The sequence below is a fragment of the Malaclemys terrapin genome, chromosome 2 (genome assembly GCF_027887155.1).
Source record: "Malaclemys terrapin pileata isolate rMalTer1 chromosome 2, rMalTer1.hap1, whole genome shotgun sequence".
NCBI lineage: Eukaryota > Metazoa > Chordata > Testudines > Emydidae > Malaclemys > Malaclemys terrapin.
Window position 1 is genome coordinate 122,125,057 of NC_071506.1, and position 13,709 is coordinate 122,138,765.

The window sequence follows — 13,709 nt, forward strand, 5'->3', positions numbered from 1 at the left end:
CATTTTAAGAGGTGCAGATTCTTTTCTCCTGCATTTTAAAATTTGTTTTTTTTCCCTCTGCATTTTGTTTGGTCTTCCCAATTAACCTGGTTCATTTGAATTTTCTGTTTTGCTCAGATACCAAAAGATTAAAGTCAGATGCTCGTCTACAAACTGCCTAAGCATTGTCCTTCACTGGTGAGATAAAAGGAAGAAGTCACGGAAAGAGAGGAACTACACCAGGCTTCAGATTTTGGACTATACGGCAAGACTCTGTAAGATACTCGGTGTTTTCTCCATTAGGGCTACAATGGAGACACTGTCCCAGGACTCTTTGCTGGAATGTCAAATTTGTTTCAATTATTACAGCCCCCGACGGAGGCCCAAGTTGCTGGACTGTAAGCATACCTGCTGTTCTGTTTGCCTTCAGCAGATGAGGACAAGCCAGAAGGACCTGAGATGTCCCTGGTGCCGAGGTATCACTAAGCTGCCACCGGGATTTTCTGTATCCCAGCTGCCTGATGACCCAGAGGTGATTGCTGTGATTGCAATTCCCCATACTTCAGAGCACACCCCAGTCTTCATCAAACTTCCTAGCAATGGGTGCTACATGTTGCCCTTGCCCATCTCCAAGGAGAGAGCGCTGTTGCCAGGAGACATTGGCTGTCGCCTCCTGCCAGGTAGTCAGCAAAAGTCTGTCACTGTGATGACAATCCCAACCGAGCAGCAGCCCCTGCAAGGAGGGATCCCGCAGGAAGTCGGAGAGGAGGAGCAAGACAGGAGGGGCGTTGTGAAAAGCTCCACCTGGTCAGGTGTTTGCACTGTGATCTTGGTGGCGTGCGTCTTGGTCTTTCTCCTTGGTATTGTCCTCCACAATATGTCTTGCATTTCCAAGCGTTTCACTGTGATTTCCTGTGGCTGAAAAGGGTCTGCTCCCAGAATACTCTAATGGGATAATTTAGGGGTTGGGAAGGTGGTGGTGATGACAGGCTCGAGTGAGATGATGCACTGCAACATTGACCAATTACTACAGAACGCTTGATACCGGACAGCTGTTTGACAGTCTGAAGGCAATCCTAAAAGGCGAAATGCGAGCCCTCTCAGCAGAGTACAGAGAAAATCATAATGAGCATCTGATGGTAACCGCATTGAGGAAGACTGCATGTGTCACCATCCTCATTGATCAAATGGACTGTAACTTCTAATGATTTTTATCATGTTATGAGACTAAAGACATCTACTTAGCTGGTTATACTGTAAAAGTATATGATATGATCACTCTGTCTTTAAATGCAGTAGATTAAACTCAAAATGCTATATGTATAAGTAGAATTAAACATGAGAATCAGTCTAAGACTCAGTAAAGATATTCCAATGCCAGTCCATACATATTTTTTTAATGGGGGGGGGGGGGGTGTGAAGGGGAACTGTAAAAAAAAAATTCATTTAGTTGGTAAGGCTTTTTATATATTTTAAATTGCACATTAATTAAAATAAGTTAGAAAGTTGCATAATAGCTTTTAAAAAGAAACATTTTACAAGCGATTGTGTTTCGTCGGTGATGTGTGTTTTGTCATATACTTTCATTTTGTTTCCACCTGTAGTGAAGTGTCCTTTCGAAGTGTTTTGTTAAAGCAAGATCCAAGCAGAGGAGCAATAAAGTGAACAAATAGGGCTACCTAAAAGTGCAGCCAAAGGCCTGCGGTGTAAGCCCTGTCATGAAGTATGGCTTTGAAGTGTAAACACTGGACATGCTGCTTCACCTCTGGTCTGTCAGGCAGGCTTCTCAAGGCTCTGGTCTCCCTGGGGATTAGTGAAGGGATGGGTCACAGAAGTGCTGGACATGCTTCCTGCAAGGACTGGATAGCAAATTGATTTTTGGAATATGGGACCAGCCTTGCCTCCATGTTCAGTCATAGTTGCAGCAGTGTCATTATTGACAGTAACTCTATGGATGCCTAGATGACTGAACAGAAATTGAGGTCTCATTGTGCCAAGCATTGTACAAATATCTCAGCTCAAAGGGTTCATGCTCTACAAAGATAAGACAGACCAATGATGGGAAACAGGTTGAGAGGGGAAAGGGACTTGCCCAAGGTCACAGATCAGGTCAGTGGCAGGACTGGGAACAGAACCCAGAGCTCTTGAGTCCAAGACTAATGCTTGATCCACTGGACCATGCTGCCTCTCCTAACCCCCTGAGTCACACTGGTGTAAAACCTGTGTGAGATCATAATCAGGCCCTGTGCCTCCTTTCAGTGATATAAACCTTGTTACTCTTAGGGCCAAATGTGAAACTTCCAAGAGGAAATTATCTATCTTTTACTGCATGTTGACATTACAAAGCCTGGGTGACTGCAATTCATTGCTCATAAAGGGCCAGATTAGGATACTTATGCTAACACCTCACTTAACAAGAAAGTTCATCACCTTTTGTGGGACTTCTTGCGGAGTAAGGTATTCAGCATGAGTAAGGGTATCAGAATCTGGCTGAAAGTCTGGATTTGTTTGATTTTTTTTTTTTTAAGGGTCAGAGTGGGACTTGTGGCAAAAAAAAACTATTGGTTTGCCTGATTTGTATTGCTAGTATGAAGAATGGACAATTACACAGGTGTAAGCACAGTGAACAATGACCTCTAATCTATTAGTAATATGCTTTCTAATAGTTAATTTGAGATGGTTCAATCCTATGTAATAACACTGGAGAACCTTGTTCCAACTGAGTTAGGGGCATAAAAGAAGTCAGTGGTTTTGCACCAGTGCAACTGAAGAAAAATTGGCTCATTATGAACATCATTCTCATTCGAAAATAAAATACAGAGCACATATCTTCCTTAATGGTAGATTCTCTCTTCTCTCTCTCTCTCCCGCTTTATGTCTGTTCTCTAAAGAATGGCATATATATGCCTGAGTGTTAAATTAGTATATGTAAGGTTACGCGTGAAGATAAAGCTCCTGGTGCACTGTGCCTGTTTTTATCTACTGTCATTTGTGAGGGCATAACAAAGAAAATACCCCAGAGGTGACACATTTGTTACCTCCTTTTTTCCACTAAGAAGAGCACATGCAGAACCATATTCAATATGCAGAGAACCTGGTTTACAAATGCTTATTATAAACATTCTGCACCTGGACATCAGTGAAAGTGGGGTGTAATAGGAAGGAATATTAATTCCAAATGCATGCGGTATTAAAATTGTTAATCTGTATCATCATCTTGTAGGGAAAACTCTATTTACATCCATGTTACATGTTAGCATGTAATGGAACTGTAGCCCGCTAATATTTCTGCCTTCAGAAGACTCCATGCTAGTATACAGTTAGAGGACATACTGCTCTACTGCCTCGCCCCTTGTAATCATCTACCCTCGCGGCACGTGAGGGGGGTGTGGGCGTGAAATGCTACCAGATCAGAATGGCGGCACTTGACACCGATTTTGCACTCACTGAGCACAAGTGTAAATGGCTAGACAAGCTGCAAGACAGTGGAGTAGAAGGCCCCGTGAGTACAATGCTATTAATATTAACATTGGAATGATCATAAAATGCCTAACTGAAGCTCTTCACAAAGCGGTTTCTCTTGATCTTTTCAAATAATGTCTCTCATAAAAGGTGCTGGTTTTCCTTCCCCACACGAAGAGTGTAGTTGGAAGGATAAATCAGAAATGAGGTTAAAATGCTACACTGCATAACACATTACACAACAGGCAAATATGGGGTTTAATCTGGTATTAATGATGTAGGCATCATCTGACTAGAACACCATACTTTATTACTTAACACAGTGCATTGTTTGGTTAGTGTGAGTTTCTTGTACTGTTCAGAGCCTGCTGAAATGCATGGCTGACCTAATTTCTGATTCTGATATTTACCTGTTTTACAGTTTTTGAGTGAGTGCAATAAATAAAACCTCAAGATTTTTTGTGGGTTAACGCCTATTCAAAAATATAATTTTATGGGGGAAGTTTCTTCTTTGCTTTAGGCAGTGTGACTACCATTGAAATTTTGCAACCTTCATATCATGTTAGATCACATAGCTTTATGCTGATGAGTGTAGAATATTGCAATGTACAGTGTTAGACCATTTCTCAAGTAGGTTAATATTCATACTTTAAAATGCAGTGTGATCTATTCCATTTTATATTTCTCAGTCCAAGACCTGGCATTCAGAAAGGAGACCGCTATCTATGGCTATGACTTTGCAAAATGTGCTAGAGAAATTATTCCCAGGAAAAACATTTAAACTCACATAATATCCCAGTTCTGCACCAATTTCATGCCAAAATGATCAACTCCTGGGTAGGTTCTTAATCCTTGTATATCAGCGACTCTTTTGATCACTACTCAGTTCTTGAAAAAGGAAGACAAACTTTTATTTTTTTATGGCATAGGTACTAGTTGAGCAAACATTATTTATACTAAATCTTGCCTGAAGTTATTTATGCACCTGCATTTTTGGACAAATTACCGTTTATGAAGGTTTATTATTTGTTTGTTTAACAGAGAGTACAGCTTCTTTTATTTTAAAGGTTTCAGCTTCCGTTTTTAGCTTGTGCTTTACTGGGAGTCAGAAATAGGATTCACTTTGTGAAAGTTTGTTCAGTGAATTTTACAAATTCAAAATACGCAATTTTGGTATGTGCGATTTTTTTAGAAAATTGTGTATTAAGTGATCATGCTTAGACGATATGGAAAGAAGCATGGTAGTTTTGTAAACAGGGAGCAATCGTGAGTCTAAAGTTTCATCTTTATTAATGAAGGTTGTATGAATAAAATATTAGCAGGAATAGAATGAATACATCAAATGAGTTATGGTTTCTCTAGTCCTTCACCTTAAAATGAACAGCACAGTGAGTAACTCAGTGGAATTATTTTGTATTTACACTAGTGTAACCAAAACTAGCATTTGGCTGTGTTCCTCAAGACAAATTTTTTAAGTATGGGCTGTGGATAGTTTTCAAAAGGTGTGTGTGTGTGTGTATGTGTCTGTGTTGGGGGATAGTAGTTTTGTTGTTGTTGTTGTTAAATAGTTGATTTTTGAATAGAAATTACATCTGATAACCACAGAGCTACAAATATTTTCTTTTCTGTTTCAAGTGATTTAAAATTTGTGAGTGAATTTATTCCTTACAAAAGTGAGATATTACTGGCATTAGCCTGAGCATGTATTGTGCAGGCAGGTATGCGTCCCCTCCCTGCCCGCCACAATCATGCCAGTGCTCCTTAATCCAGATCAGCCAACCCCCATCCCCCGCTAGTGTTACAGGTATGAGGCTTTTCTTAAATGGAGATTATGCATGTAACAAATCCACTGCAAAATAAGCAAACACGGTGAGGATGAGACCAAACAATTTATTTTCACTTGTAACAGATACATGATTTGAATCTACTATAAGCCTAAACTTTATCTGGATTTTTTTTTTTTTGTGTGTGTTAATACCTATTGCACTAAGGTAACATTGTGACCTGTTCATCAGTGATTGGCCAGAATCAAAAATTCCACATCTAAACACGCTTCTGTGAATTCAAGCTGTATTACAACACAATAAATCATACAGGAGACATCCATATGTCTAGTAAATACATTTAGTGGAATGCTGACTTTAAAATGTTTCCTTTTGCCAGATGCCCAGGGAATGTGGTTTTAAATTTGGGGGTTTCTTTCTTTTTGGGGGGAATGCATGATGACAAATGAATCCAAACATCACCCAGGCGGCTATAAGGATTCATATACAGTTAAAGCAAAGACCTTTATGTTTGAGTATTTAGCAGAGCAAGATTCTACTGGAATGCTGCAATGGAATTACAGGATATGAATGACCTTTCCTTTCCTTTACACTGTCCTTAGACCTGACAGCTAGGATTGTTCTTCTTTCTTTCTCTCTGTCAGGTTAACATTTTGCATGCCAGTATTGACCCAAGTCAAACTACACTGCTTGTTTCACGCTTCTCAAAGTGAACGGCGTTAGCTGACATTTCTCAAACTGCCCTTAGCATCTTTAGCAAATGAGCACTTATGTGTTGTCTAAGCAGTTGAAATTTAAAGCCTTATAAATGTCCAGGGAATGGATTTTTACAGCATTCAATTAATGCTTCAGTAAATATCTCTTTATTTTAGATCTAAACATTAGGTAAATTTTCACTAAGCAGTCTCCTAAACACCAGAAGCAGGAATTAGAGAGGAGTCGCACACACACACACACACACACACACATATTAATACCACATTGAAGCCAATATGTATACGGGTAAAGTGAGGACTTACGTGTGCTCATGGGAACATGAGAGGGAGGAGGGTTTTGAAAGCTGAGGGGAGCGCGTGTACACACAGAGCGAGGCTCAGAAGACTATCTGTTACCTAGGATTGAGAGGATCATTAGTAACCAAGAATGGACGAATGCTGTATGGCTATATTGGGGGTGTTGTACACCCTGAGGCATCTTCTTCATTGTGGAGGAATCCACGCCTCTGCCTCAGTTCCTTGTGATAAGCTGCCTCTTAACCTGTCCCCTAGCTGCTGCCCCTAAACTCCCCCTCTCCCCAAACACTGGAGTTCTTGGATCCTGTTGGGACTGCCCATCTTGTATCAGTGCTGGAGTAGGTGCTGCATCCTGGCCTGGTGTTCAGGTGAGGAGCCATTGAACTGCTGCTTGCCTGGGGACTGTACAGAGGCTTCTGCCTGAGGTGGGATGAGGGGCCCTGAAATGAGCAGGGCTGGAAGGTTGGGTTTTGAGAGTTATTAAGGGTTTGTCAAATGAGCAAGAGGAAAGGGTATTTGGGCTTGGATAGTGGCTCATGAAATTAGCAGGGAGCCGGAACTGTCATGAAGATGTCTTGAATTGCACTGATTGGGATGAAGAGATGTGGAGGAGGGGCAAAATTGAATGGAGGGATGATTAGGCAGTGGCTTGGAACTGGGTATTTGTGGTAAGTGGAGACATTTATCAGGCAAATTTGAGCTGAATTAGATTAGTTATTTCTGATGCCTGGGAGTTAGATGGTTTGTCATATCATAGCTCAAGAGTGGTTTGGCCAAGCAACTTGAAATGTTGGTTAATTCAGATATTGGACCTCTTTGAGTTTTGAGGCTGAGTATTTTGGAAGTTAAGTTTTCTGCCTAATTAAGAAATTTGCAAAGTGCATGGGCTGTTCTAGGGTTCCGAGAAGTCCTTAAATCCTGGGAATAGCATGAGTTACAAGCATGCTTCTATTGAAGGCCAAATGTATGGAAACAGATGGTCATGTCCCACTGCAAAAATAAACTTGACTGACAAAATTGGCAAGAAAAGTCCAGAACAATGCCACAAAGCTCTTTAGACATTCCATGTTAATGTCACTGTCACGCCTGTTTGATTTAAGAAGTTGTTTAGTTGAAGACAAAGGCAGTATTGCTGTACTTCACATTTGTATGTAAGAAAAAATTAGGGTTATATAAGAGGGCTGGGTTTTTCTGTTTTGTTTTTCAAGTTGATGTAAATAAGGCAATTGAGAAAGTCGAGTAGTTACTTGCCCAAGAGTATTTACCTGCCTATTTTAAGAATTATAAAGCGTGTCTTATGTCATTGCATCAGTCTTGAAAATTTCCATCACCTATCCCCAGTTGCATGCACTGAATGGTTCTGAATTTCTGTGGTGGGACCCATTAAAGAGGGATCTGAGCCTCAATCAATATCTGAGAACTTGTCCAACTTGTCAGGTTGCTTGACTTCAGATTCAAATTTCACTTCAGTTCCAAATCTAAGTTGTATGTAGTCTCTAAAGAATTGGAAATTAATTGTCCTGTTACTATGAATAACTAGATTCTGTTTATTTCATATCTCTAAGATCATGGGTCAGTTTTCAGTAACATACAAATGTTGTAGCTAGTCCTTTTACCTCTGTTGATGGAATAAATGTGATAATTTATTTATTTATTTATTTTTGTGTGAAAGTTTGTGGTTCCACTCCAGAGAAAGATTATATGGAATTTAAGAAAGTGAAGCTGATAGGTTGATGTTGGTTCATTTTTAAAATCAACTTGCCCCATAGTAGAAAGGCTCCGCTTTCCACTACGGGAAAGGAATGCCCAGTTCTCAAAGCATCTGAGCCAAAACTGCTTATGTATAGTTTCACATTTAAATAATTTGGTATAATGGACATGAATGCTTCTCAAATTCTAAAATTTGCTTAAGAAATGTATTTCTTTAAACAGTTGGGCTCTGAGTCAGGAAAACATCCCTATTTGAGAAAGCTCTTATGCATTGAGTTAAGCCAGTCCAATGGACTTAGGCACATGCTTAAAATTCAGTACATGCTTTAGTGCTTTTCGGCATAGGGATGGATTTAAGCATGGGCTTAGGTGCTTTCTTGAATCATGCTCAGTCTTTTGAATGATTTTCAAAAGCATACGAAAAGTAGAAGAAACTTTATTTTGCAACTTAAAAGTAGGATTAACAGGGAAATGCTTTTGTGACTGTAAATCCTGTAGTACAGCTGTTTTTGAGTAGAACTGGTTGGAAATTTTGTGATGGGACATTTTTCGACAGGAAAATGCTGATTTGTCAAAATTAAAACATTTTGCAGGAACCTGTCTATTGGTTTCCGTCCAGCTTGCCTGCTTCATGGGGCTGCCGCAAAACCAGGACTCTGATAGCCCTAGGACCTCTGCTTTTTAGGCTTCCCCAGCTTCTTGATAGCCTGGGCAGCCTAGGAAACCTCACCAATTTTCTTTTGAGTAAGTCCAGATAGAATTTTTATTTATTTACTTTCTAAAACTAAAATCTCAGACTCCCCTGGATTCCATGCAAAACTTTGAAATCGTGAGTTTTTGTTCTGATGCAGAACAGAATTTTTAAAAATGATTTTTGGGGTTTTTACCATCAAATGGGAATTCTAGATTCCAACCAGCACTATTTGCAAACATTTGAATATAGAAGCTTGTACTAACATACCTAAAGATTTTTTAATTTCCTATAAGTTCTGTTTTTAATTGCTCACTATACACATCCTGTAGAGTGCTCAACTCACAAAAAAATCTTAAGTGACAAAAATAACAAAACCCTGGAGATTCTAATGACTTTTTCCTGCTGAGATGAGCTAAGGCACTTACTAAACCTATAGGTTGATATAGCTGAGTCACCGCTTAATTCTGATAGTTGCTAAACTAGTCAGATGCACTGAAGCTGCAAGTTTTTTGTTTTTTCCCATCTGGGTTAGACAAGACAAGACAAGCCTGCTGCATATCTGGATTTAGCAGGGAGATAAGGGCTGTAAAATGTGACTACTAGTGAGTGTAATATTGTGGTATACAAATTATTGCAACATTTAGTGTCTTTGGTCAGTCATCCAGGCAGGTCAAGTATCTTGTGGAATGCTGCCAAGATTAACAGATAATTTAAAAACAAAACAACCGGATACTGTCTGTATTTGTTGCTAGTGATGTTTGATCCATCTGGCTTTTTTGGGTTGGGTCTTTTTGCTTGTCTCTTTCACAACAGAAACAGCACGAACAAAAAATATTCGTCCTCATTACATGAATGCAGTCTCTTCTCTCCTGTTCTGACCTGTATTTAGGCCCTGAATTTCTTTGTAAATTTGCCTCACTAATGATAAATTACCCATAAATAAGTGCCACACCTTTATGCTGCAGCATTTTGAATCATGATAAAGCTAAACAGTGGAAGTAGTGTACTACTGAACATGGAACCTAACCAACACACTTAAAAAGTTGTATTTTTTTTATCAGTCCGCTATTTCCATCATCAGTCCCATCATCTATTTAAACAAATAAATTGCAGTATTTCACCCTTAAAATTACCCGATTTTTCTAAAAACAAACTAAAAGAAAACAAGATATTTTCATGTTTGATTTTTCAAAAATAAGTACAGAAGCTGTAATTTGAAAATGGACTGATTTTTTTTAAAGCTAGTGCCTCAGTGGTAAAAGTGTTGTAATTAATTTAATTTTTTGGGGGGGAAACAGAAATTCATGATTTGGATTTTCAGTCCTTGACTAGTTTCAGATGTATGTGTGTGCTTCTGTTTGCAATACATCATAAATACTGTAACAGCTGGAAACTGTGACACAAAATCTTAATAAAATCTCACATGTTGCCAATTAAATTTAAAATGCTTATTGAAAGGTAGGAAAGTTTTTATGGCACAGGACAACTTAGCTTTTATTGACTTTGAGCCTTTGTAGTGATCTATGTGGTGTTAGTCCTGAGTCTCACCTGTGTCACATCAGCAATCAGGCCTTTTGCTTCATTAAGCCATTTGATGGGCTCAGCTAATGAGAATCTACATGCTATGTAATATATGTAAAGGTAGCTATAATTTTATAAATCTGCAATGAGTAGCCATCTATCAATAAAGATCAGCCAGGTTTAAATCTGTTAAACCTTTGCTTTAGTTTAGTGATCTGGATTTTGCCTGAGGAAAAGACATTTTATATAAATGACTTTATACTTGGACACTCAGGAAAGTGAACTAAGCTAAACTGAATTAAGGCCATTTAAATTCCAAATGAGTGTGTCCACACAGTGGTTTAATGCAATTTATCCAATCCATTTTAAATTCACACCCATAGTTAATTTGGATTAATTTTCCTGAGTGTCCCTGTGTAGATAAGCCTTAATTCACTTCTACAGGATTTGGCCCAATTGGACTTTTTGCCTGCGTAAAACAAGCAAGGATTTAGCCCATTGCCATACTTACGTGTGCTGAAATGAAGTATGAACTTGACTTACTACAATTTTTCCTCCTCTCTAGAATCAATCAATCTGTAAGGACATACTATAGGTTTTATCATAGCTGGGACAGTCAAATTCATCTGTAATAACATCCTTGCAGTCTTATGCTTTGTTGCCTAGTGGTTACCCTAAAAATTATTCCAGGGAATTAGTTAAGAGAAAGGTGAGAACCTTGCCATAAGCTTCCTTTTCCAGGTTTTCAAGTAGTTAGACCTATTCCTTATACCGCTATATTCCAAGAAATGAGGGACCACTTTCCTTTATACCAGTGGCTCTCACACTTTTGTACTGACCCCCCCTTACAAATTAAAAACACTTTTTATATATTTAACACCATTATAAATGCTGGAGGCAAAGCGGGGTTTGGGGCGGAGGTTGACAACTCGCGACCCCCCATGTAATAACCTCACAGCCCCCTGAGGGGTCCCAACCCCCAGTTTGAGAACCCCTGCTTTATACGTCTTCATGTGACGTGGAAAAAGTAGCCCAGAAATAGGCTGAATACCCGTCAAATGCTGCTGCTTTTGCTGAGCAGTCTTAAGCTATTGTGCCGCTTACATAATGTTTTGTGGTGGCTTCTAACACCCCCTCCTTTTTTTCCCCCTTGGTTTAAATTGTTTTCTTTTTCAATGTCCAACAGGAAAAAGAGATACTAAGAAGAGTAAAGCTGTTCTTAATTCAGGTCACGTTTGCACCATCTGCTCTATGGGTATTTAAATGTTGTCACAGGAAAGCAGTGGTTGCCCCTGTTTTTCATCTAAATGAGTGCCAGCAGGGTTCCTGTTGCAGAAACTAAACCTGACTATGCAGAGGGTGCCTGCGTGCTGTGTGCGTGTGTGTTAAGCCCTGGAAGTAAAGTGATGAGATCTGCAGATGTGGAGCACTTGCTGGAAAACTCAAAGGGAGCAGCTGTGGGATCCAGGTGACTCTTCTATAGATAAGAGCTGACATTTCCAAGGGACAATCAAAACAGAAACCAGTAGTCTACCATGGTGTATGGGAAGTACATTGAAAAGAGTAATGATGGAGTCAGTGCACACAGACATGATCTCTAGGGAAGTCAATTGTCAGCATTCCAATATTAGTCCAAATTACTTGCAATTGATTTCAGATCAGATTGCTTCAGCTACTCTGTTTCTAATAGCTCCAGCCTCCAGGAGTGTTTCAAGCAAACTGTAAACTAAGCAGTCTCACCAGCAACCACACATCACTGAACAAAACCACTAACCCAGGAACCTATCCTTGTAACAAACCCCGATGCCAACTCTGTCCACATATCTATTCAAGTGACATCATCATAGGACCTAATCACATCAGCCATACCATCAGGGGCTTGTTCACCTGCACATCTACCAATGTGATATATGCCATCATGTGCCAGCAATGCCCCTCTGCCATGTACATTGGCCAAACCGGACAGTCTCTACGCAAAAGAATTAATGGACACAAATCTGACATCAGGAATCAAAATACTCAAAAACCAGTGGGAGAACACTTTAACCTGTCTGGTCATTCAGTGACAGACCTGCGGGTGGCTATATTACAACAGAAAAACTTCAAAAACAGACTCCAAAGAGAGACTGCAGAGCTAGAATTGATATACAAACTAGACACAATCAACTCCGGTTTGAATAAGGACTGGGAATGGCTGAGCCATTACAAACGTTGACTCTATCTCCCCTTGTAAGTACTCTCACACTGTCTGTACTCGGCTAGTTTGATTATCACTTCAAAAGTTTTTTTTTCTCTTAATTAATTGGCTTCTCAGAGTTGGTAAGACAACTCCCACCTGTTTATGGTCTCTGTATGTGTGTATATATATCTCCTCATTATATGTTCCATTCTATATGCATCCGAAGAAGTGGGCTGTAGTCCACGAAAGCTTATGCTCTAATAAATTTGTTAGTCTCTAAGGTGCCACAAGTACTCCTGTTCTTCTTTAAGCAGTCTCAGAAATCCAGTAGTCCTGACTGGACTTCCTTTGCATTTTGAACTAACCTTATTAGCAAAGGTTGCTATATTGGCAAATTCCACAGGAAGGAGTGAGGATACTTGTCCTGATCAGTACAGACAAGTTTCAGGAGCTGTTAACAAAACAAAACAATCCAGCTTCATCAAGACAGCTGAAGCACCTCTCCATGCCAGTACAAAGACTTATAAGTCTTTAGACTGGCAGTGATATATAATAATACACTCTGTGTGTGTTGTGTATACACATGTTTTTGTAAAGACAAGTGTGCTTGGTTTCAATTCAAATCAAAGTAAGAAGCCCCACTCAGTTATATTTTGCAAGTCCTTATTTCTTATTTCTTATCCCTACCCCCTCCAATACATTTCAAGCCACGTTCAGTCTTGTTAATTGGTCCATGAGATGTTGTGAAGGTTGATTTTAGCCTGGAGGCATGGCTCTTCTATAGCTGCAGCACCGGCTTCTCTCCTTGTAATACGCTAAGTAGGTGTGTTCCCTTGCCCTTTCCAACTTTCCCTTCCCACCTCCCCCTGTAGGTTAATAATAATCTACTCAAATGGTAGGTTGATATTGCTCAGTAGTTGTTAACTAAAGTCATTGACATGGTTCATTTGCAATAATGTGTATACTTTATCTCAGAAACTTTGTTTTAAAGGGCTAATAGCCCTTCGGATATGAGCTGTAGGGCTGTCTTGTCAAAATTCTGCCAAATATTGACTTTGCAAAGGGGATATCAAGCTGCTGTTTATAAATCTGAATGTCTTAAAAACCATTCTTTCCTTACTCCTCCTGTCCTAGATGGTGTCTAGAAAGTCCATGAGTTTTTGGTTTTCCCCCACTGGCCCCAATTTTAATATACAGTATTTTTGTATGTTGACCTCTGGTGTCTTGTCCTTTGTATATGTGGAAATGTTGAGAACTGCTCCGACACATTTGGTATGATTAAAGTTCTTTAAAATGATTTTGAATAGACTTGTGTGTGTTTGTGTGTGTTTTAAAAAATAATAATAATAAAAGAAGAAATTGGCCAG

The 13,709-nt window shown here is 39.4% G+C and overlaps 1 protein-coding gene across 4 annotated transcripts in view; it reads left to right on the top strand.

Moving 5' to 3' along the window:
• Positions 1-7,892, top strand: part of RNF152 (ring finger protein 152) — a 68,238-nt gene extending 60,346 nt beyond the window's left edge. For all 4 annotated transcript variants that reach the window (XM_054017990.1, XM_054017992.1, XM_054017993.1 and 1 more), the window contains one exon: positions 118-7,892. In XM_054017990.1, coding sequence (XP_053873965.1) covers positions 290-901 — 612 coding nt within the window. In that variant the 5' untranslated portion in view covers positions 118-289 and the 3' untranslated portion in view covers positions 902-7,892. The remainder of the gene's footprint in view (positions 1-117) is intronic.
• The last annotated feature ends 5,817 nt before the right edge of the window (positions 7,893-13,709 follow it).